This window comes from Theropithecus gelada, chromosome 6 (genome assembly GCF_003255815.1).
Source record: "Theropithecus gelada isolate Dixy chromosome 6, Tgel_1.0, whole genome shotgun sequence".
NCBI classification, from domain to species: Eukaryota; Metazoa; Chordata; class Mammalia; order Primates; family Cercopithecidae; genus Theropithecus; species Theropithecus gelada.
The window spans coordinates 147,180,396-147,202,278 of NC_037673.1; the positions used below are offsets into that span (position 1 = coordinate 147,180,396).

At 37.3% G+C, this 21,883-nt stretch overlaps 1 protein-coding gene across 4 annotated transcripts in view; it reads right to left on the minus strand.

The window, feature by feature from the left end:
* DCTN4 (dynactin subunit 4) overlaps nt 1-21,883 on the minus strand; it is a 44,525-nt gene that overhangs the window by 8,567 nt on the left and 14,075 nt on the right. For 2 of the 4 annotated variants that reach the window (XM_025387237.1, XM_025387239.1), the window contains exons 5-11: nt 15,449-15,556; nt 13,446-13,519; nt 13,061-13,173; nt 12,629-12,738; nt 5,613-5,686; nt 2,363-2,417; nt 938-1,045 (exon numbers count right to left, since the gene is read on the minus strand). In XM_025387237.1, the coding sequence (XP_025243022.1) occupies nt 938-1,045; nt 2,363-2,417; nt 5,613-5,686; nt 12,629-12,738; nt 13,061-13,173; nt 13,446-13,519; nt 15,449-15,556 (642 nt within the window). Of the gene's footprint in view, nt 1-937; nt 1,046-2,362; nt 2,418-5,612; nt 5,687-12,628; nt 12,739-13,060; nt 13,174-13,445; nt 13,520-13,948; nt 13,970-15,448; nt 15,557-21,883 lie in introns of all 4 variants that reach the window. The other 2 variants (XM_025387236.1, XM_025387238.1) reach the window with 2 other exon arrangements.

A 21,883-nucleotide genomic window follows, 5' to 3' on the forward strand; every position in this document is an offset into this window, starting at 1 on the left:
TGGGTTCAAGCAATTCTCCCGTCTCAGCCTCCCCAGTAGCTGGGATTGCAGGCACCTGCCATCACGCCCAGCTAATTTTTGTATTTTGGTAGAGACGGATTTCACCATGTTGGCCAGGCTGGTCTTGAACTCCTAACCTAAGGTGCTCCACTCACCTCGGCCTCCCAAAGTGCTAGGATTACAGGCGTGAGCCACCATGCCAAGCCTAGTTAGTGCTATGTTATGTATACTCTTTGTAAGGTAGAGGAATCTAGAGGAGGCATACCAGCTTCTAAATGATTTTAAACGTATCATTTCTAAAAGGAAATGATACTTCACAAGTGTTGAAGAATGAATGTATGAGACTGAGAGACTGAAGGCGCATGTATGTTAGAGGAGTCAGGATAGGAAGGAGGCATTCTAGGTAAAACGAATAGCATACACAATTCTCTAGCATCAAAGTTTATAACCCATTGCATCTGTCTGGATCACAACCACTAATATGTATGATTCAGGGAATGCTAAATTTGAGGATCTGAAGGAAGATCACACTGGATGAACAGAGAGAAGTCGTCATTAAGGAGCTCTTATGCTATGCCAAAAATCTGGACTTCATCTCAGTCAAGAGCAATGCTAAATGACCAGCATGCGAAGAGTTAGATTTTAGAAGTATCAATACCCTGATGGCAATAGAGAAGAAATGGGTTGAAATGGAGGTGGTGGTATAAAAATAGCAAGGTCAGTTAGGAAGTTATTGTCACAGTCCAGGTAAGAAACGATGAGGCCTTCAAATAGGGCAGTGTACTTCAGGATAAAGTAAAAAAATTCAGGAGGTGGAATCAAAAGAACGTGCTGACTAGATGTGGAAAGGAGAGAGTGTGGAGTCTTTTAAGCCAGGTCAAATGAGGACACTCCAGGGAAAGTGAGGGTCAGTCAGGCTGAGGCAAAATGCTCCTACCTTAGCAGTGCTGTTGATATCATCAGTGTCCCCCTCCTCACACTCCAACAGAGTCACATGGGTGAGGTTCTCAACTGGATTCGTAAGAGTCAGGAGGACCTGGCTCTCCTGGAGAATAGCAAACACATCTCTCAGACATTCACCACTTTCTTAGCTGCTATACCAAGTATTTTGCAAAATTACCATTCCCCCCCATTACTCCTGAGCAATGACGCCCACTTATACCTCTACATCACTGTATTCTCTACGTGCTTACTGATCCCTGTTCTATTATCTACGTTACACCAAATACTCTCTGGAGTTGCTATTTCACTAAGGAAATGGGACAGATTCCACTGAAAGGGCCAGTTACTAGATCCAGAAATTCCGAGGAATGCTTATTATCTAAGTGATTGTTTAACTCTTGTCTCACCCACGCTGCCATTTAAGGACTGAAAAGGAGGCCCTCATAAATAAAACATGGGAGTCACAGGCCAGTCAGATGCATTAACAGAGCAAAAATGGCACACCAAGACTACAAAAACTTTTTAAAATTTTTACTTATTTTTGAGACAAGGTCTCACTCTGTTGCCCAGGCTGGAGTGCAGTGATGTGATCATGGCTCACTGCAGCCTCGACCTCCTGGGCTCAGGTGATCCTTCCATCTCAGCCTCCTGAGTAGCTGGGACCACAGGTGTGTGCCACCACACCTGGCAAATTTTTTGTATTTTTTGCAGAGATGAGGTTTCCCCATGTTGACCAGGCTGGTCTTGACCTCCTGGGCCCAAGCAATCTACTTATCTTGGCCTCCCAAAGTGCTGGGATTACAGGTATAAGCCACCATGCCCAACCTTATAAAAATTTTTTAAGACTTCTTGAACTGTGATAATTTGTCCTTGCTTGGTACTCTCTCTAGATAAGCAAAACCAATCTTTCAAATGAAGGACCATATGATAAACATTTGTGTTTTCACGAGCAGCATGAAAGGAAAGAGTTAAAGAGGTTGCTGCAGAATATTCTACAATTCACTGGGCATGTGTCTGGAAAAGGGGAGTAGATGAGGACTCCAAGGAAGAGAAGGGCTGTGGTATGGAAATCTGGAAATCTAACTGATTCCTAGTACCCGAAACAACATACAGGAGATCAAGGAGAATCTCTAGGCTGGAGAAGAACAAAAGATGCCTGTGGGATCCATCATTCTCCCCACCCAGAATTTCACCTTGACATAATGTGCACTCTGCTCCTTCTCCCTACTTTTCATCAAAGATGTTGTTGTCAAGGATCTCAGTGTCAATAAATTTAAAGTCTTTATTATCCCAAACTCTCTTCTTTTCTATCCCTTGCTCTCTGGATCCTGTGCCAAATACACACACAGCCACCGACATACACATACACACACATCATTGATCAATCCTTTTTCTTCCTGTTAATGAGCAAGGTACTAACCTTCATGTAGCGAAGGTTGGGAATTGACATGATTCTCACTTCTGGAATATAATTGCTATGCATAAATAAAAAAAATGCATTAATGTTCACTGGAGTCTCTTAAAATTATTATTTTTTAAAGCTGTGCAGTACATAAAGGATTTCATGTTAATCAGAACATATCAGAGAAAAATAATTTTAATGAACCATATCATCACAGTAAGAACTTAAGAAAAGACGTAAGACCAAACTGGTATGACTTCTTTCTGAAATCTTATGTATATTTCTATTTTAAACTGCCCAGGCCCCAGATTAGCATGTATATATCAAGATACTGCTTTGTAATGACTAAGACAAGATATTTATCTCCTTGTGCCTTGGTTTTCCCAATTCTAAAATGAGGAAAATAATGGTATCTATCACTTGAGGTTATTGTGAAGAATACATGCAAAAATGCTTTGAAAAGTGCTAGGAACAAAGCTCACATAAATGTTAATTATTGTGCATACATTAACGTAATACAAAATCTATTGCAGAAACACTACAAGTGGGGGAAAAGGTACATCTTAGAATCAGATATTTAAACTTTAAATGAGCTATTTTTCATGGTGACCAGCAGGATTATCTGAGCAAATTAACAGGAATTTAAGAAACTTTTTCCTTCCTGAATCTCAAAAAAAAAACAAATACATACACACACAAAAGCAACAACAATAAAAAGAAATGTAAGGACCCCACTTCTAAGAATTTGAATTCAGTAGGTCTGAGGTTTGATACCAGAGCATCTGTGTGTGTGTGTGTGTGTGTGTGTGTGTATATATATATATATTTTTTTTTTTTTTTTTGAGACAGGGTCTTGCTGTCACCCAGGCTGGAGTGTAATGGCACAATCATGATTCACTATAGCCTCGACCTCCCAGGCTCAAGTGATAGTCCCACCTCAGCCTCCCAAGTAGCTGGGAGTACATGTGTGTGCCACCACGCTCAGCTAATTTTTGGTTTTTTGTACAAATGAGGACTCACTATGTTGCCAGGATGGGCTTGAACTCCTAAGACTCAAGCAATCCTACTGCCTTGGCCTCCCCAAGTGTTGAAATTACAGGCATGAGGCAAACACCTGGCCTCAGAGAATCTGTAGTAAGAGAGCCAGGCAATTCTAAAATGATGTCAGAAAAAAACCACTTTTTCTCAAAGCAAGCTTAAGAAACTGATACTAAGCACAGGCTGCCATTCAGGGTTTCTGTAATGAGTGTAATTCTTAAGTAAGAAAGCAGTTCATCCCAGACTTCACATGTGCCATTTCTGTAGGTTTCTCTATTCCTAACCAATCATGTATTAAATAAGAATAGTTAGGAAAGTGAACATGTTTTATGTTGAGTTACAAGGCATTTGCAAACATAATTACTCATTTGATTCTTTTTAAGAACCCCAAGAAGGCGGCATTATTCCTATTTCAGAGAGGAAGAAAACAAGTTTAGACAAAAACAGTAAGTGACAGACCCTCCACCTGGCCCTCCTAGCTCCTCTTAACTCACCAGACATGCACTTCCCAACATTTTTGTTTCCTAATACTTATTTTTAATTGCTGCATAATATTCTACAGTACAAGTTATCTCAATTTAACCAACTATTTCCCTGTTAATGGTTAATCAGTTTGACACTGATTTAACTGTTGGTTAAACTGTTTGCAGTTTTTTGCCATTAAAATATTCTAATACTCATCTTTGGAAATGTATCTTTATATATTGGTGCTTTTGTTTCTACAGAATACATTCCTGAAATAGTACTGTTGGGTTAAAAGGTCTACGTAATTTGTTTTGATATTTCCAGACCACTCTCCAAAAAGACTAGCAATTCAAGATTCTACCAACAATGTGTGCAAATATGTGTTTACCCACATTCTCATAAGTACTAGATGCTAATTACTTTTTAAAACTTTTCCTATCCAGTCTTGGTTTCTTTCCATATACAGTGTACCTTCTGGCCATTTGAAATTCCTCTTCCATAAGCTACCTGTCCAAATCCCTTGTTCCACATTCCTCTTTACTGCCTCCCTATTTTTATCTTTTCAATTTCTGGGAATTCTCTATGCCCGGGATATTAAACTTTAGTTTGTCACGACTGCCAAATATTCTTTCTTGCTTTACTATTTGTCTCAGGACTTTGTTGCTAATTTTGTCTTTTTAAAATTGTTTTCCTTAAGAGAGAGAGTCCTGCTCCATTCTCTAGGCTGCAGTGCTGTGGCACACTCATAGCTCACTGCAGCCTCGACTTCCTGGGCTCAAGGGGTCCTCTCACCTCAGCCTCCCAAGTAGCTAGGTCTACAGGTGCATGCCACTGCACCTGGCTCATTTTAAAATTTTTTTGTAGAGATGAGGTCTTACTACGTTGTCCAGGCTGGTCTTCAACTCATGGGCTCAAGTGATCCTCCTGACAGGCTTCCAAAGTGCTGGGATCACAAGTGTGAGCCACTGCACCTGGCTTTAATTTCATCTTTTATAACCACGATTTCTTTTTGCTAAGGTCAAAGGTGTTTCTTTTCTTTAATGGCTTCTGGGTTTCCTGTCTTGCAAAAGAAGGGCTCTCTTACTCCAAAGCTAGACAATACTTTCCTAATTTTTGAAAATATTTTTGTTTGCCACGTAATTTAAAAAATGTATGTATTAGAAAAGTATGATGAGACACGAAAAGTTTACATTTAATTAGATGAACACTGGGTAAGTTTTAAGTGGCAGTATTTGTCTCTAATTAGGACCATTCAGATAGCCTGATAGGTAGTTTTTATACACAAAATTCTCTCCTACTCACAAGTCCCAGAGAGTTAACACTAACTTAATCACTTTCATTCCAGCCAATGAAGTGTTATAACACAGGTAAGTAAAATGAACATTGTTACAGGAATACTCTTCAATCAGCTATACTTTATTATTTTTTAAGTTTTTGAAGGATTATTCCCAAACGCAGACACTTTGTAATTTGTAACAATGACTAGTAACTTTCCACCAAATAATTAACATACCTTGTTGCTCCAGATCATACTGGGCCACTGTGTCCCTGATCCCAATACCCCTGAATCTATTTATCTTAAACGTTTTTCGTGGCATGTAACTAAATTCAAAACCTAAACCGGAACAGAATGTCAAGAGGATTTTGATGTAATTATTATTATTTTTTTGGAGGGCCAAGAGTAAACACACTTCACACTGGGGAAGAAGAATAAACCAAAATAACTCAAAACAGTAACTGAAAACACCAATCCCAAAATACTCACACAGCAACCAACTGGATTTTGAATTTGATTGATGTTGGGTTAAATTCCGGCTTGCTCAAATTATGTTCACATTTCTAGAAAGAAAACAAACAGTATGTATCAGAAGACAACAACACACTTTGTTGATCCATAGAGCTGCTAAATTCAGAAGGACAGCATTTACGAGAATTTTGTTCTGTTTTATTCTGATATAAGACCATACGTTTTTGAAATAGTGTATAGCAACCAAAGTTTATAAAAGATGTTTGCACTTCCTGATATGTGCAACCACACTATCCAATATTATTATACCTCTGTAGTACTTAAAAACTACTAAAATAACTAACACATACTGAGTACTTACTGTATGTGCAAAACAACGTGCTCACTGGTTTAACTGGATTTAAGTATCACATCAACTTTATGAGCTAGGTATAGGTATTATATTAAGGTTGCCATATTATAGATGATGAAAATGGTATACAGGAAGGGTAAGTAACCTGCGCAACTTCATAGAGCCAATAATAATGGACACTGTGATTTAAATCCAGGTAGTAAAATTCCAGATCCCATGCTTTAAAGTATAGTAACAATGATTATTTTTGAGATAGGGTATCACTCTGCCACCCAGGCTGGAGTGCAGTGGCACAATCAAAGCTCACAACAGCCTCCAACTCCTGGGCTCAAGTAATCTTCCTGCTTTGGTCTCCCAAAGTGCTGGGATTACAGGCATGAGCCACTGCACTGGGACAGTAATAATTATTTACTACTTTCTTAAATACGTACTACATACACCTGGTTAAATTTTTTTTAGCAGTACAAAAAAGGTGTCCAGTGTAAAGATTACCCATTATCTGTCTGTCCCCTTGTTCCTCTCCCCAGATAGCCTATGCACATAAAAGTACAAGCATACATCACGTTGCTTTTTTCACAATAACACAAAAGGGAACAGTTATTATTCTCTTTTTTCATTTACTCTATCTTGGAATTAATTCCATTTCAGTACATATAGAGGAGCCTCTGTGTCCCACTGTAACAATTTCTATAACTTACATAAGATAGAAAATGATGGACATTCAGGATGTTTCCATTATTTTGCTACTGTAAGTAATGCAGCAATGAGTGTTCTAGTACATTAATCTATTTCCTAAGTGTCTAAGTATCTGTAAGACAATTTCCTAAGAGTAGATCAAAGGGTGTATACATTTGCTATTTTAAAGGATACTGCAATATAACTAATACGATGATTATGAAATGATATTCCATTGCAGTTAATTTTTTGTTTTCTCATTGCAATTTTAATGTACATTTCCCCGATTAGTGTATAAATCTGAATATCCTTCATATTTATTGGCTATTGGGATTTCCTCTGCCATAAACTGAATGTGAGGATCTGCTGGTTTATTTCCTTGCTGATTTGCTGAAGTTCTTTACATATTCTAGATATCAATCTATTGTTAATAATATACCTTGCAAATGACTTTTCTCAGTCTGCAGCTTATCTTTTCATTTCTTTATGGGTTTTCTTTGGCATGAGGGTACAAGTTTTACTTTTAATGAAGTAAAATATATAACTTTACATTATAGTTTGTGCTTTTCTGTCTTATTTATGAAACATTCCCCTACCCAGAAGTCATGAAGGTATTCTCCTGTATTTTCTTCTAGAAGTTTGGCTCTTCAAATTTCCAACATTCCTGAAATTAACTTCTGTGTAGGGTGAGGTAGCAACCCAATTTTATTTTCTTCCATATAATCACTTGACCTAGCAAAATGTAATAGCCTATTCTTTCCCCAGTGATCTACAATGCCATATTTAGCATATAACAAATTTTCTCACATGCATGGGTCTATGTCTGCATATATACAGACACACTTTTGTTTATATGTACGTTTGTACTTTCCCTCCTTTTTTATACAAAAGTTGCATACCTACCATGCACTTTGCTTTTTGCATTTAAAAATGTATCCCATATTAACGCATTCTTTTAAATAAATTTATAGTACTCGTTGTGTGGATATACCATAATCTCTGCATATTTTGGTTTGTATTTGTGGAGGTGCAAAGTAGATTCCTAAAAGTGAAGTTGATGAGACAAAAGGTAACTTTACTTTTGGTAGATATTACTATATTAATGGTGCATTATATAACCATATTTATATTAATTTATATTAATTTATATATAACTATTTCTATTACTAATCTTTTTAAAGAAATCAACTTCTGATTCTGTTGCTCTTTTGTATTTTACATTGGTTTCTTAATTTATTGTATTTTATCTTAATTTATTGTATTTTATGTTGGTTTCTTAATTTATTAACACCTGCTCTCTGGACTTTGCTGTTTTTTTCCCTAACTTCTTGAAATGGATTCTGACGTCACTAATCTTTTAATATTTCTTCTTTTCTAATATATACTGCATAGCTAAGCAGGGCCTTAGTTGTATCCTGTAAGTTTTGCTATAAAGAAATTACTGATTTTTAACTTAACTACGTTGTGATCAAATAATATACTTTAATCATTTCATCTTCCAGCTGACAGCCTCAGCAAGAGAAAGCACAGGGACTCCAATGGCAGCAGCAGCATGTGCAAAGAAACTATCATGAAACTTGGTAGACAATATTGGGTGGTGCCCCAGGTCTCTCCAAGCTGACTATATATTTTGTTATTTAAAACAAACCTGTATTTATTTATTTTTTGACAAGTTTTGCTCTTGTTGCCCAGGCTGGAGTACAATGGCGTAATCTCGGCTCACTGCAACCTCCGCCTCCTGGGTTCAACCAATTCTCCTGTCTCAGTCTCCCGACAAATCTACATTTTAAGTAGAATTTTTAAAAAAATAAGCTGGTGTAAGGCTATATGACTTTTGATCAAAACAACAAGATGCAGGGCTTCTAAATATAAGGGATCATCTGAAATGAACGTTGTTTGAATATTCATTGTCTAATTTTGAGGGTTCCAGTATTTACGTGAAAATTTAACAATTTTTAAAGAAGTCCTTGGAAATTGGTACTGACAATGAATCTCCTTAAAATAGAATTTTAAAGCTTTTCAACACAGTGGAACTCTCCCTGGCTTTGTACCAACCCCACAATTAAGCGAAGCCACCGTCCTCGAGACATGCACTGCTCTGCAGCTGGATACTCTTAACAGCTTGCATAAGTGAGTTCACTTAAAAAGAGATATTGTGTCGTTTAAAATACATTAATTTGTATAAAATAACTTGCTCTGCTATTAAAAACCATTATAATGTTTTTAATAATATCAGCTGGCACTTAAATATTTTTGGAGTGAAAATTATCACTAAAGTTATACATGACTCCCATAAAAATATGGTTTTATCATATTAAAGAGACCTGTATTGATTTGCCAAAATCCTGCAACTTAGCAAAGGTATTACCTTCCTTGGATTTGTACTTTGTGATTTAGTATGCTGTACCATGGGCTGGTTATGCTAATTGAAAAAATAAAGTCATTACCCAAGTTTCACAGTACTCTAAGCTTAAGCAGAAGAACAGCTGTTCACATCTTTTAACAGTGCACGTTTGTCTACCTTACAAATGCCCTGTGTACAAATCATGGTTTTGTAATTGCTAAGGTATGATATGTCAGGTTATTTGAAAACAATTACTTTTTGAAGTAACTGTGACCACAAAACATCATTTTTACATGAAAAGTTGTCTATCATTTGAAATTATGCAAATGATGTCTTGATCTAAAGCACAAACCCCAGGTACTTATGTTTTTAATAATATGGTGCCACTGCAGGGGTTGGGGGTGGTGGGGAAGAGCAAGGATAATGGCGGGGAGGATTGGCCTAACTAACCACTAAGTGAATTGTACTGCAGCTTTAATTTATGAGAAATCCTTATCTGGGATATTTGAGGGCAGCTGCAAACTGAAAACAATCCAGTAAATGTACCTTGTTTATATTTTATACCAGGCAATTATTAACTGCTAAATAATAGCTTTGATATTTGCAACTGTTGCATACAGAGTACTTTTGCTAAAAGTTAATTAGCTCTTGCTTTTAATTTTACAGTGTTTAATGTGATAAACTTCCAGTCATGTTTCCTATAAAAGAGATCATTTAATATATGTATATAAACCACAGTAATAGTATAACATACTATTTAAAAATTTTTTTTTCTACTTAAAATATTTAAGGCTTCTTAGGACATTTCTAAAGCAGATTAAATCCAATAAAGTTCCTGATTTTTTTTTTGTAACTGGAGATAGTTTTTTCAACTGAAATAACATTTCAGCTAAATAAAGCATTGTTAAATATTGATATCTGATAAAAAATTGCCTTGTATAATTTCTGCAATTTATATTTGTTCCGAAAAAGGTATAATGCCCTAATGTTAAAAGATTTTAAATCCTTATCCTTTGATTTTTAAAACTCTGATCTAATGATAAAATTCTGTAAATTTTCATTTTCCAGTGCAGTTAGGTAGCAAAATACCTGGTAATTCATAACTTTTACCTGTTAAAATATAAACACGCAACAAGCAAACATATTTAAGAGTACTAAATGGAAATAAAGTGTTCAAAAGAGAAACCCTTGTGTTATCGAGCATCTTAGTCTATGTATTATTATTAAAGTATAAATATGATTTAAAGAAATCTTTTCTTGTTAATAAAAACTTTCTTTTAACTGAAAAAAAAAATTCATCTTCTGAAAAATGTTCATACTTACTTTCTAATAACCCAGTATATAGTCAACCTTTATAAGTGTTCTGTATGTACTTGGAAAGAGTGCAAATACTCTGCAGATATTGCATACAGGGGTCTATATATGCTCATTTGGTCAAGTTTGCTAGTTAAATTCTCCAAATGTTCTAGATTCTTATTGATTTTCATCTATTTGTTCTCTAGGTCACTGAGAGATGTCAAAATTTCCCAAAACGATTTGTCCATTTATGTAATTTTCTCAAATGTTGCTTTATATATTTTGAGTCTGTTTTTCGGTGCGTATGACTTTAGATGGTTATATCTTCTTTGTAAATTGAATCTTTTTTTAAAACAAATTATCCCTCTTCTAAAAAAATTAGTGTTTGTCCAATATTTTTCCCACTTCTCTCTACTTTCAACCTTTCTGAGTTCTCCTGTTTGCACTTCTTGTAATAAACATATAGATGGGTCACTGCAATTTGCTTTATTATTTAGACTGACAATGTTTGTCTTTTAATGGAAGCATTTAGTTCACTGTATTTAATGTAAATATTGATACATCTGGATTTTAATCTACTATCTTACTACACACATTCTTTTTTTATTTTTATTTTATTTAACAGATAGGGTCTTGCTTTGTCACCCAGGCTGGAGTGCAGTGGTGTGATTACTGCTCACAGCAGCCTCAACCTCCTGGGCTCAAGCAATTCTCCTGCCTCAGCCTCCCGACTTGCTGGGACTACAGGTGTTCACCACACTGGCTTTTTTTGTTTGTTTGTTTTTTGGTAGAGGCAGGGTCTCACTATGTTGCATAAGCTGATCTCAAACTCCTGAGCTCAAGTGATCTTCCTGCCTTGGCCTCTCAAAGTGTTGTGATTACAGGCATGAGCCCAGGTCTTCTATTTGAACCACCAATTCGATGTTCCTTTGCCCGTTCTTTTTCTTTCTTTTCATAAAGGGTTTTCATTACAAAAATTTTCTAACATGTACAAAAATATAGAATGGTATTACAAATCTCTAGGTACCCATCACCCAACTTCAACAATTATCAACGTGGGAATATATATGCAGGACTTGAATCTATGCTCCCAGGTTAAACAAACAAAAAGAATCAGCAACTTGTTATCAAAAATTAGCAACAATGGCCAATCTTGTTTCATTTATACTCTTACCCACTCCTCATCTCTCATTATTTTGCAACAAATATCAGAGATCATGTCATTTCCTCCATAAATATTTCTGTATTCTCCAAAAGATAAAGACATTAAAAAACAAAAAACAAAACAACAAAAAATAGTACTATCATTATTCCTAAAAAGAAAAAATAATTTTTTTTTTTTTTTTTTAAAGAGTCAGGGTCTTACTGTGTTGCCCAGGCTGGAGTGCAGTGGCTACTCACAGGCATGATCATCACACACTACAGTCTCAAACTCCTCAGGCTCAAGGGATTCTCCTGCCTCAGCTTCCAGAGTAGCTGGGACTACAAGTGCGTGTCACTGTGCCCTGCCCAATAGTTCTTTAATAGCATCAAAAATCCTACCAGTGTTTACATTTTCTCAAAGATTTCACAAATTTTTCTTTCCTTCTTTCCTCTTTCCCTTCTTCCCTCCTCCCCTGGGCCCTTTCTTTCTGTTTTGTTTGAATCTGAATCTACATAAAATCTACATGTTGTGTTTGGCTGGTAAACTTTTAAGTGTCTTCTAATCTAGAGAATGATTACAGAACATTAGCCACCAGTGACATGTGGTTATTTAAATGAAATTAAAGACTGACTCAGTACCTCAGCTGCACTATCACATTTCATGTGCTCAATAGCCACACGTGCCTAGTGGCTATCAGGCGGGACTGTACAGACACACAATACTTTCATTACCAGAGAAAGTTCTGTTGGATAGTACTCATCTAAAAGGTTTCCTTTCCATCTTGTTTTTACAATTTATTTATTGAAGAAACTCTGTCATTTGTTCTGTAGATTACCAGAGCCTGGATTTTGCTGATTTTTCTTTTTTCTTGCTTTCTTTTAAATTGATTATTTTTTTATTGGTCCTCCCTGAGCGTGAACACTAGCCTAAAAGTTATACACTCTTTCACTATTCTTTTAGGGGTTAACCCTATGTACCTAACCTTCAGATATTTCATTTCTGCATCTGTAAAACAGGTTTAACAGTAGTACCTACCTCACAGAGTTGTAAGAGTTGTTTACATTGAAAGCATTTAAAATAGTGCCTGGGCAATTAGTATGTTCTCTACAAGTATTTTCTGTATTTACTACATTCCAAAGGTTTTGACATTGGTCAGACACCAACCACATTTGTTTTTGCTCTCCTCTTGTACAAATGGCCATTCTACAGAATGGAATACTTACACGGCAGCGCAGGGACCGTTTGATCAGAAGATGTTTGTGGCGAGGATATAGCTGTGAAGCACAGACTGGCTGGAAGTCAGGCTGTAACAGACGCTGCTGAAGGGTGGTTACTAGAAAGAAAGGCAGAAAACAGGCTTAGTTTACAGTGACTTTCAAAATCAGACTTTTATGTAGTAGTAATTACACAAAGCATTACTTTTATGTAATGAAAGTATGAACAGTGTTGTTCATAAAAAATGAAAATATAGAAATTTGACAGGCATTTTAGATTTCAAACAATTACTTCTATTACAGCTGTTTTATTTTCTACATACATATCACTTTACTACTAACAACTATTCCATTAAAAAATCTCAAATCACTAGATATATAAATAACAAAAACAGAATTAGATGGAGACTAGAAACAAAGTAGAAAAACAAAGAAAATTACCCTCTGTTAAATTTACTGGTCTTGTATAATAGTCTTCAGGTAGAGGTTCCACTTCATCCACAGCCTGAGCTGGCTCAATCTTTATCTCTTTCTGGTCCTCTCCTTCTTTAAGGCTAAAAGATAAAAAAAAAAAAAAAAAAAAAAAAGACAAAAAAACAGTTAATTTCTCAAGGATCCGCCTGATTATCCTCAGTCTATGATATCAATAATTGAATGGAAGTATTCCTGTGTCACAGAATATCTGTTCAGCGTAGGTCTTTTCTAAGTACGAGAATCTTCTTTTCCATTGGCAACTGTGTGTGTGTGTGTGTGTTTAATCTCATTTCTTTGCTATTCATTTTGATACCTGCTGTCCTCCTCAAAGTCATTTCACGTCTAAACTTACGAAAGTCCAGCAAGGGTACTGATGGATGCACCAGCTCGTGGTCGCTGAAGCCTGGTTCCAAGACCATATTTGTCCTAAACAAAGTTCAGAAATTCCTATTAGAAAGCCCACAGTTACACACCCTACTTATCAAAAGAAAGAATTTTGGGTAGGATAGCATGAGAAGCTCAGGGAAATAGGCAAAAAAGAAAAAAAAAAAACAAAAAACAAAAAAACAAAAAAAACTAATTTAAAGGCTTCTTTTAAAGAAAGCAATTTGTAGCCCCACATCATGATTCTATTCTTAAAATAGTAACAGCACTAAACATGGAGATTGAAACTACATTAATACAGTAAAAATGAACCAAATGTGAGCTTCTATTAGCAATCTAAAAATACCTAAGCTACGGCCTAGGCAAGAGCTATGTGGCGTGTCTAAGATACACAACAGACGTCTTCCTGGAACACCAGTGGTCATCTGCTAACTTCTTCAGGGTCAGCAAGAATCATAAAGTAGAACTTACCACTACATGAATAGTATGTTGCTGTAGAGCCCCAAAATAGCAGCAGGTTGCAACAGAGACAAAAAATGCAGCATAAGATAGAAGCAAACGCATATAGCAGGCAGGTTATATGGGAAAATTGGAAAAATAATTCATTTAATTAAAATTCTACCTCTAAATATAACATACATTGGTGCATATGAGGACTGTACCACTGGACTATTCAGAAAAATTCACTTCTTTTTGCAAATGAGGGTGCTTTGCAAGTGTTAACGTTTTTAAATTCTAATCTAGATTTTTTTTTTGAGACTGAGTCTCACTCTGTCACCCAGGCAGGAGTGCAGTGGCACTATCTTGGCTCACTGCAACCTCTGCCTCCTGGTTCAAGCAATTCTCATGCCTCAGCCTCCCAAGTAGCTGGGATTACAGGCATGCACCACCATGCCCAGCTAATTTTTTGTATTTTGAGTAGAGACAGGGTTTCATCATGTTGGCCAGACTGGTCTTGAAATCCTGACCTCAAGTGATCCTCCTGCCTCAGCCTCCCAAGGTGCTGGTATTACAGGCGTGAGCCACTGCACCTGGCTCAATCTAGATATTTTTATATGGACTTTACCAACCCTTAGGGTTTCAATGACTTAACTAATTTTCATGTGGATGCAGTATGACAAGTTGCTTAACTAGGTCTCATTTCCTCAAGTGTAAAATGGGGATATGATACTCCACAGGATTTTTGTGAGGATTAAATAAAGTAATACATGTAAAGTGTTTAGCACAGAGCTTGACACATCGTTGCCATTCAATAAATGTTATTTATTGAATGTCAATCTGCTGGGCCCCAAGCAAGCACACAGAAAACAAACTGTACTATGAGAGCAAATAAAACTCAGGGGAAAATAACAAAAACTCCAAATCCTAATTTCTTTCTTCTTACTAGCAGTACATAAACTGGTAGAGAATGACTCTCATAAATAATTCTTAGCAAAAATTCTACTTGCATATGTTACTATTTACCCACACAAGTGCACTATGTTAAAAAGTCAGTGTTTTTCATCTTGGAGAAACAGGTGAGGATGTTAAACAAGTTATTATAACTAAAGCTGAGAAACCACTACTGCCAGGATGTCAAAGGTGGGCTACGGGAGTAATACGACTAAAATCTACCATTTGCCCGCCTCCTTTTTCTCAGACTTTCTGTAATAAAAAAGCTGTATGTAGAGCTCTGCAGTGCCTACAAAATTAACAGTCTTTCTGGGGAAATAATCAGAAGATAAAGGGGAGTGACGGAGAAAGAAACACAAATGTCCTTAAAACACAAATAACTCAAACAGAACTATTGATATAGCAAATCGGACTTAAACATCTATAATTTAACTATCGGACTTAAACGTCTATCATTTGAAGAATCCCCCTCTCTGCTACCCACCATTCAGGACTCTAGGACAATGGCCATTTTCTGAAATGATCACTGTTCTTAGGCCCTACAGGTCTTGCAAAATGATTTTAGTACCAAATTCTCACCGAAAAAGCCAGAGGCATATAGTTTCTACGTCGTGCCAGTTTCTTGCGATCTCGCTCAACCTTCTCTTTCTGAGCAAGCTGCTGGTAATATTCAATCAATTTGTTCATCTGTAAAAAAATCACAGACTTGGTACACAAAAAAGCTAACAGAAAACATACCAAATTAATCAACTACACTGATTAGAGACATAATGAATAGAGAAGACAAATTAAGATGGGCAAGTTTGCCCTTTTTCTTCAAAGAGAATTTTTCTTTGTTATGTGATTTGTTTTCCGAAGTGAAATGGAAAACTGAAGTTCAAGGACAGGATGAAATGGGCAATGAAGAGGCTCAGAAATTTCTTGCTCTCTTATTTCATTACTTATTTCCCCTCACGACTGCTCTGATTTTTTTTCTGCATGGCCACAGGACATTTATTTCTAAAAACATGACATTTTATACTGTATTTTATTCCCCAACTCTATCACACTTAAAAATTTTTTAAATACATTTTAATTATAAAAGCAATATATATTAATCATAAAAAGTTCAAACAAGGCTGGGCATGGTGGCTCACGCCTATAATTCCAGCTCTTTGGGAGGTTGAGGTGGGTAGATCACTTGGGGCCAGGAGTTCAAAACCAGCCTGGACAACAGAGTGAGACCTTGTCTCTATAAAAAAATGCAAAAATTAGCTGGGCATGGTGGCATATGCCTACAGTCCCAGCTACTCAAGAGGATGAGGTGGCGAAAAAGAAATGGCGGATAGGAGGCAGAACTAACTTGCAGCTTCTCCTCAGACAGGCAGAACAACTTGTGGAGACTCACACTGTGAACTTTTACTCCAAGAACTACTGCAGGAACATACAAGGAAAACTGAAAGAATTCACAGACCCTTTGAAAGAAGTGGCTTGCTGCTGCAAAATCCATGAGACAGCAGAAAAACTGTGAGGGCCCAAAGTGTGAGAGGGGGAAAATCCACCTTCAAACATACATCCTCACTGAAGAACCTACAAATTCAGATCATAGGAGAAAAATTTAACCTTACCTAGTGCTGAAACAAATTTAGAGAGCCGAGTGAAATATAAAAGTAGAAGAAGCAACAGCGGGAAGAGGCCTGTAGGCACTCACGGTTCCCAGGGAAGCCCAGGGAAGCCATTTCTGACTTTAATCTCACAGGGGTCCTAGGGGAGAGCTGCCAGTGGAATTGAGGAAGGACCACATGGAGACAGAAACTTCCAGGTGAACTTTGTAATAATTTTGACCGAGAGCAAATTTTCCTGGGCAGAATCAAGATGGGGAGGGTGCGAAGGGGAAGCACAGATATGAGCACATAAGCCACAGCAGCTGAGAAGGTGTGGGGTCCAAAAGGCTGGCTTGCTTTCTCAGCAGGTAGGCTTGTGAAGGCAAGATCTTGGCCCTGCAAACTCCATGCTGTTGGTGGGGCATGGTGGGAGTGAGACTGGCCTTGCTGGCTGCATGGGAGCTGGGTGAGGCCTGTCACTGCTGGCTTTCTCCTACTTCCCTGGCCACCTATATGACACAGCAAAGGCAGCCATAACGCCCCTGGGAACATAACTTCATTGGCCTGAGAACCACACAACTATCCTCCACGGCAGCCACAGCAAACCCTGCCCAAGTAGAGTCTGAGCTCAGACATGCCCCCATCTGATGGTCTTTCTCTACCTGCCCTGGTAGCCCAAGACAAAAGACTGTAAACTATTGGGAGTCTTATGGCCCCACCAATCACCTGAGAAACCGAAATACTTACCCAGGCAACCTTAGGGCAAGCTTGTATACCCACCACACTACTGCAGCTGATACTTTCTTGAAAGCGCCACCTCCTGGCTGAAGGCCAACCAACTCAAGCCATTACAGCAACTCATAAAAGAACAATCCTGCCCTCAAAAGGAGAAAATAGCAGCTAATTCCACCACCTGCAACATCCTGGCTAACCAGAGGTCCTGAGTCTGTCCATGTGATAATTCACTGCTAGCACAACCAAGCATTAAAGAAAACTAGCACACGAAACCTAACTACAACCAAGGACCCTCACAGAGTCCACTTTACTCCCCTGCTACCTCCACCAGAGCAGGTGCTGGTATCCACAATGGAGAGACCTGAAGATGCACTGCATCACAGGATTCTTTGCAGACACTCCCTAGTACCAGCTTGGAGACTGGTGGCTCTGCTGGGTGGCTAGACCCAGAGCAGCAGTAACAATAATTGCAGTCCAGTTCTCAGGAAACCACCTTCCTAGGGGAAGGGGGAGAGCACCACATCAAGGACCCATGCCACGGGACAAAAGAATCTGAATAGCAGGTCTTAAGTTCCAGATTTTCCCTCTGACATAGTCTACCCAAATGAGAAGGAACCAGAAAAACAATTCTGGTAATATGACAAAACAAGGTTCTTTAACAACCCAAAAAGATTACACTAGCTCACCAGCAATGGATCCAAACCAAGAAGAAATCTCTCAATTGTCAGAAAAAGAATTTAGAAGGCCAACTATTAAGTTACTCAAAAAGCTACTCAAAAGGGCACCAGAGAAAGGTGAAAACCAACTTAAGGAAATAAAAAAAAAATACAGGTTATGGACGAAAAAAATCTCCAGAGAAACAGACAGCATAAATAATAAACAATCACAATTTTAGAAATGAAAGACGCACTTAGACAAGGCTTTTGAATTAACCAAATCTGACAAAGAAAAAAGAATAATAATAATAATAAATAAAGCCTCTAAGAAGTCTGGGATTAAGCTGCCAAAACTAAGAATTGGTGTTCCTGAGGAAGAAGAGAAATCTAAAGGTTTGGAAAACTTACTTGAGGAAAGAACAGAGGAAAACTTCCCTGGCCTTGTTAGAGATCTAGACATCCAAATACAAGAAACTCAAATAACCCCCGAGGAATTCATCACAAAAAGATCATCACCTAGGCACATAGTCATCAGGTTATCTAAAGTCAAGACAAAGGAAAGAACCTTAAGAGCTATGAGGCAAAAGCATCAGGTAACCTATAAAGGAAAACCTATCAGGTTAACAGCAGATTTCTTAGAGAAACCCTACAAGCTAGAAGGGACTGGGGTCCTATCTTTAGCCTCCTTAAACAAAACAATTATCAACCAAGAGTTCTGTATCCAGTGAAACTAAGCTTCGTAAATGAATGAAAGATAAAGTCTTTTTCAGATGCACAAATGCTGAGAGAATTTGCCAGTACCAAGCCAGCACTACAAGAGCTGCTAAGAAGGAGTTCTAAATCTTGAAACAAAACCTTGAAACACACCAAAATAGAACCTCCTTAAAGTATAAGTCTCACAGGGCCTATAAAACAGTAACACAATGAAAAAAAAAACTAAGTATTCAGGCAACAACTAGCACAATTAATAGAATACTCAATACTAATGTTAAATGTAAATGGCCTAAAGGCTCCACTTAAAAAATATAGAACAGCAGAATGGAGAACAATTTACCAACCAAGTATCTGCTGTCTTCAAGAGAGTCACCTAACACCTAAGGACTCATATAAACTTAAGGTAAAGGGATAAAAAAAAGATATTCCTTGCAAATGGACACCAAAAGTGAGCAGGAGTAGCTATTCTTATGTCAAACAAAACAGACTTTAAAGCAACAACAGTTAAAAAAGACAAAGCGGGACATTATATAATCATAAAAGGACTAGCCCAACAGGACTAGTATCACAATCCTAAATATACACAATCACGATCTAAATATATATGCACATCCTAAATATATATGCAATATCACAATCCTAAATATATATGCACCTAACACTGGAGCTCCAAAATCTATAAAACAATTACTACTACACCTAAGAAATGAGATAGAAAGCAACACAATAATAGTGGGGGACTTCAGCACTCCACCAACAGCACTAGACAGGTCATCAAGGTAGATGGTCAACAAAGAAACAATGGACTTACACCATACCCTAGAACAAACGGACTTAACAGATATTTACAGATCATTCTACCCAACAACTGCAGAAGATACATTCTATTCATTAGCACATAGAATATTCTCTAAGATAGAAAATACGATAGGCCACAAAACACGTTTCAATACATTCAAGAAAACTGAAATTATATCAAGTATTCTCTCAGACAGCAGTGGAATAAAATGGAAAATCATCTCCAAAAGGAACCCTCGAAATGATGCAAATACATGGAAATTAAATAATCTTCTGAATGCTCACTGGGTCAACAATGAAATCAGGATGGAAATTTAAAAACTCTCTGATCTGAATAATAGCGAGACACAAGCTATCAAAAGCTCTGGGATATAGCAAAAGCAGTGCTAACAGGAAAGTTCATAGCATTAAATACCTACATCAAAAAGTCTAAAAGAGCACAAATAGAAAATCTAGGATGATACTTCAAGGAACTAGGGAAACAAGAACAAACCAAACCCAAACCCAGCAGAAGAAAAGAAATAACAAAGATGAGAGCAGAACTAAATGAAATTGAAACAAAAGAAACAATACAAAAGAAAAATGAAACAAAAAGCTGGTTCTTTGAAAAGATAAACCAAATTGATAGAATGTTACTGAGATTAACCAAGAAAAGATGAGAGAAGATCCAAATAAGCTCAATTAGAAATGAAATGGGAGATATTACAACTGATACCACAGAAATAGAAAAGATCATTCAGGGCTACTATGAACACCTTTATGCACACAAACTGGAAAACCTAAAGGAGATGGATAAATTCCTGGAAATATATAGCCCTCCTAGATTAACCCAGAAAGAAACAGGAACTCTGAACAGACCAGTAACAAGCAGTGAGATTGAAATGCTAATTTAAAAAAATTGCCAACAAAAAACCATCTAGGACCAGATGGATTCACAAGTGAATTCGATCAGACATTCAAAGAATAATTTGTACCAATCCTATTGAAACTATTCCAAAAGATAAAGAGGGAATCCTTCCTAAATCATTCTATGAATTCAGCATCACCCTTGTACCAAAACCAGGAAGGACATAACAAAACAAGAAAACTACAGACAGATATCCCTGATGAACATAGATGCAAAAATCCTTAACGAAATACTAGTTAACTGGATCCAACAGCATATCAAAAAGATAATACACCATGATCCAGTAGGTTTAATACCAGGGATACAGGGATGGTTTCACATACCCAAGTCAATAAATGTAATACACCGCGTAAACAATTAAAAACAAAAATTGCAGGATCATCTCAATAGACACAGAAAAAGCATTTGACAAAATCCAGCATCCTTTATGAGCAAAACCTTCAGCAAAATCAGCATAGAAGGAATATACCTTAAATAAAAGCCATCTATGACAAACACACAGCCAACATTATACTGAACAGGGAAAAGCTGAAAACATTCCCACTGAGAACTGGAACAAGACAAGGATGCCCACTTTCAGCACTTCTACTCAACACAGCACTGGAAGTCCTAGCCAGAGCAATCAGACGAGGAAAGAAATAAAGGGCATCCAAATCAGTAAAGAGGAAGTCAAACTGTTGCTGTTTGCCGATGATATGCTCATATGCCTAGAAAACCCTAGAGACTTATCCAAAAAGCTCCTAAATCTGATAAATGAATTCAATAAAAGGTTGGGTGCAGTGGCTCATGCCTGTAATCCCAACATTTTGGGAGGCTAAGGTGGGCAGATAACTTGAGGTCAGGAGTTCGAGACCAGCCTGGCCAACATGGTAAAACCCCATCTGCACTAAAAATATGCGTGGTAGCAGGCGCCTGTAATTCCAGCTACTCGGGAGGCTGAGGTAGGAGAAATCACTGGAACTTGAGAGGCAGAAGTTGCAGTGAGCCGAGTTTGCACCACTCTGGAGTTTGTACTCCAGTCTGGCTGACAGAGCGAGACTTCATCACAAAAAAAGAAAAAAAAAGTATTGAATTCAGTAAAGTTTCAGGATATAAAACCAATGTACAGAAATCAGTAGCACTGCTATACACCAACAGAGACCAAGCTGAGAATCAAATCAAGAACTCAACCCTGTTTACAACAGCCGCAAAAACCCCACTCAAAAAACAAAAACAAAACACTTAGGAATATACCTAGCCAAGGAGGTAAAAGACCTCTACAAGAAAAACTACAAAACACTGTTGAAAGAAACCATAGATAACACAAACAAATGGAAACACATCCCATGCTCATGGATGGGTACAATTAATACTGTGAAAATGACCATACTGCCAAAGCAGTCTGCAAATTCAATGCAATTCCCACCAAAATACCATCATCCTTCTTCACAGAACTAGTAAAAACAATCCTAAAATTCACATGGAACCAAAAAAGAGCCTAAATAGCCAAAGCAAGATTAAGCAAAAAGAAAAACTCTGGAGGCATCACATTACTCAATTTCAAATATAAGACTATAGTCACCAACGCAGCATGGTACTGGAATAAAAATGGGTACACAGATCAATGAAACAGAATAGAGAA